The 2,314-nt window shown below is 53.7% G+C and overlaps 1 protein-coding gene across 1 annotated transcript; it reads left to right on the top strand.

The window, feature by feature from the left end:
- The first annotated feature begins 350 nt into the window (after nucleotides 1-350).
- PIRT (phosphoinositide interacting regulator of transient receptor potential channels) lies at nucleotides 351-1,856 on the top strand. Its single transcript, XM_087751261.1, has 2 exons — nucleotides 351-380; nucleotides 1,434-1,856. The coding sequence occupies exons 1-2, from the start codon at nucleotides 351-353 to the stop codon at nucleotides 1,854-1,856; spliced, it is 453 nt and encodes a 150-aa protein (XP_087607387.1).
- Nucleotides 1,857-2,314: the final 458 nt, after the last annotated feature.

Here is a 2,314-nt window from a genome sequence, read left to right as displayed (position 1 = left end):
TGACTGCTGCCCTGAATGGGGGAGCACCACAGGGACAGCTTTGGGGCTGGCTGCAATCACCAGTGGCTCTGCTTTGTGGTGCTGCAGAAGGGTGATGCAGGGTCCTGGGCTGCTCTGGGCTGGCACCACTGTCACACTCCTGCTGCAGAGGATCCCCATGCCCAAGGGTGGCGACAGCCCGAATGCCTGCCAGAGGACAGGTTGGTCCCAGCCCTCCTGACACCACTGAGCCCCTGGCAGAAAACCTGGCAGCTCAGGCAGGAGTTCGCTTTGCAAAAAACCATCTGATTCCCAGGTGTGAAGCACCCACGTCCCTGGCTTCTCCCGCCCTCCTCAGCCCTGATACCTGCATGGGTTCATCTCTGCTGGGCTTCCCAGCAGTAAGTCAGACCATGCATCAGGAGCACTCCCTGATCCAGCCTCCTGCCCTTGTCTCCTCAGCAGAGCCCTGAGGAAATAGTGGTTAACATAATGCTCAGCCCTTCCCATTTACCATAATGGTTTCTCCGTGCTAAAGGCACTTTGTTTCTGGGAAAATGTATTTCCTCCTTGAGTTGGTGAAAAAATAATGCCTCAAAAAGCCACCCTGCTGACCCAGCCATCGCAAGGCAGAGCGTTTTGATGTGCTCCTGCTACTGAGCCCAAGAGCCCTCCCGCAGCAGCCTGCCCCAGCTCACAGCTGGAGAAATGTTTCCTGTGTGACAAGCATTTCCCCATCTCCCATCTGTGCATTTACATAGGAAATGAGAAGCTCCTATGCTGCAGCTACTGCAAGGCTGACATGTCTGGGCTGGATGTGGCAATGAGGAACATCCAGCCCCAGGGGTGCGAAGGAAGCGCTCAGCGCATGGGAGGGTGCTTTCTGCTCTCCCGCTGAATGGTCCTGAAATGGCACGCCTGTGCCTCCCCACCCGCAAGAGGGAGACATGATCATACCATAAGGTGCTGAGGTGTAACTTGGGATCTGGAAGGGAAAGCAGGTCCGGGGATACAGAGCTCTTCCCCACACGCAGCATCACCAGCCCTGCTTGCAGCACCCTGATACTCTCCTGAAAGCAGCCAAGAGCCCTGGGAGGCTCAGGGTAGTGGGTCCCAATGGACATCTTGTCACCCCACCACTAAATCCCTGTGGGAGCTGGAAGGTGGTGAGCTGGAAAGTCTCAGGACAGGGACAGGGACTGCAGGAGCCCACTGTCCATGGGTGGGCAGTGGGACTCTGCAGACATCCTCAGTCCAGCCTATCTGCAGGACCCTGTTGCCTATTCTTACATTTCATTGCTCTCATAGGTGTGATGCTCCTCTCTCCCCGCAGTGACACACAAAGCCTTCTCCACCTTCATTTGACTTGACACCGATTAATGACTAAATGGAAAGCACTCAATCCATCCTCCATGACTAGCCCTGCTCTGTTCTTTCTCTTTTGTCCATCTCAGGTCTCCTCCTCAGATCCTGTCACCGTGGAAATTCCTCCCAAGAGCCCTGATGGGAGTGAGAAGTCTCCTCAGTCCAAGGAGCTACTGACCAGTAACACAGCCAGCACCCTCTGCATCAGCTCCCGGAGCGAGTCCGTCTGGACCAGCGCATCCAGAAGCAAGTGGGACATATACCACAAGCCTGTCATTGTCGTGTCTGTTGGAGCAGCCGTCTTCCTCTTCGGGATAGTCATCACCAGCCTGTCTTGCATCCAAATCAGGAACAAAAACGTTTACAAAATGTGTGGCCCAGCTTTCCTGTCCTTGGGACTGATGCTCCTTGTTTGTGGCCTTGTCTGGATCCCCATCATCCGGAAGAAGCAGAAGCAGAGACAGAAGTCACAGTTTCTGCAGAGCCTCAAGTCCTTCTTCTTTAACCGCTGAGGACAGCCCAGGACCTTCCCTGGAAGGCTCCCCTCCCATCTACCCACCTGTGTTGGTTAGCCATAAAAAGAAACCTGTTGTTGTACTCTCCTAGAAGATTTCATCCCAGTAAGTCTCTTCCCTACAGGTGAAACACATTGTACCAGTCTCCAGTGTGAAAATGAACTTTGTATTTCATCCAAGTAATCCAAGAAAAAAAAAGAGAGCAGGATTTTGCAGCTGAGCCCAGCAAGGCAGGTCCGAGCTCTCTGCATCGCCCTCCTGTCCAATGAGCAACCCAACGTCATATATTGGGAAAAGCAAAGCTCCTAAGTAGCCTGACTGCACCCAGTAGCTTCTGCAAGATACATCAGCAGAGAGGAGCCAACTGACTACAGAGTGTGAATAAAGCCGGGTGTGAACATTGGTGACTGCAAACTGCAGCTCAGATGTAGAAACGGGGAGGCCAGAGGTGGTTC

This window comes from Nipponia nippon, unplaced genomic scaffold (genome assembly GCF_047370975.1).
Source record: "Nipponia nippon isolate SJK-2023a ecotype South Korea unplaced genomic scaffold, ASM4737097v1 scaffold_14, whole genome shotgun sequence".
In the NCBI taxonomy this organism is placed as follows: Eukaryota; Metazoa; Chordata; class Aves; order Pelecaniformes; family Threskiornithidae; genus Nipponia; species Nipponia nippon.
Note: the sequence above shows the minus strand (reverse complement) of the source record. Positions and strands in the feature narration are given on the sequence as shown.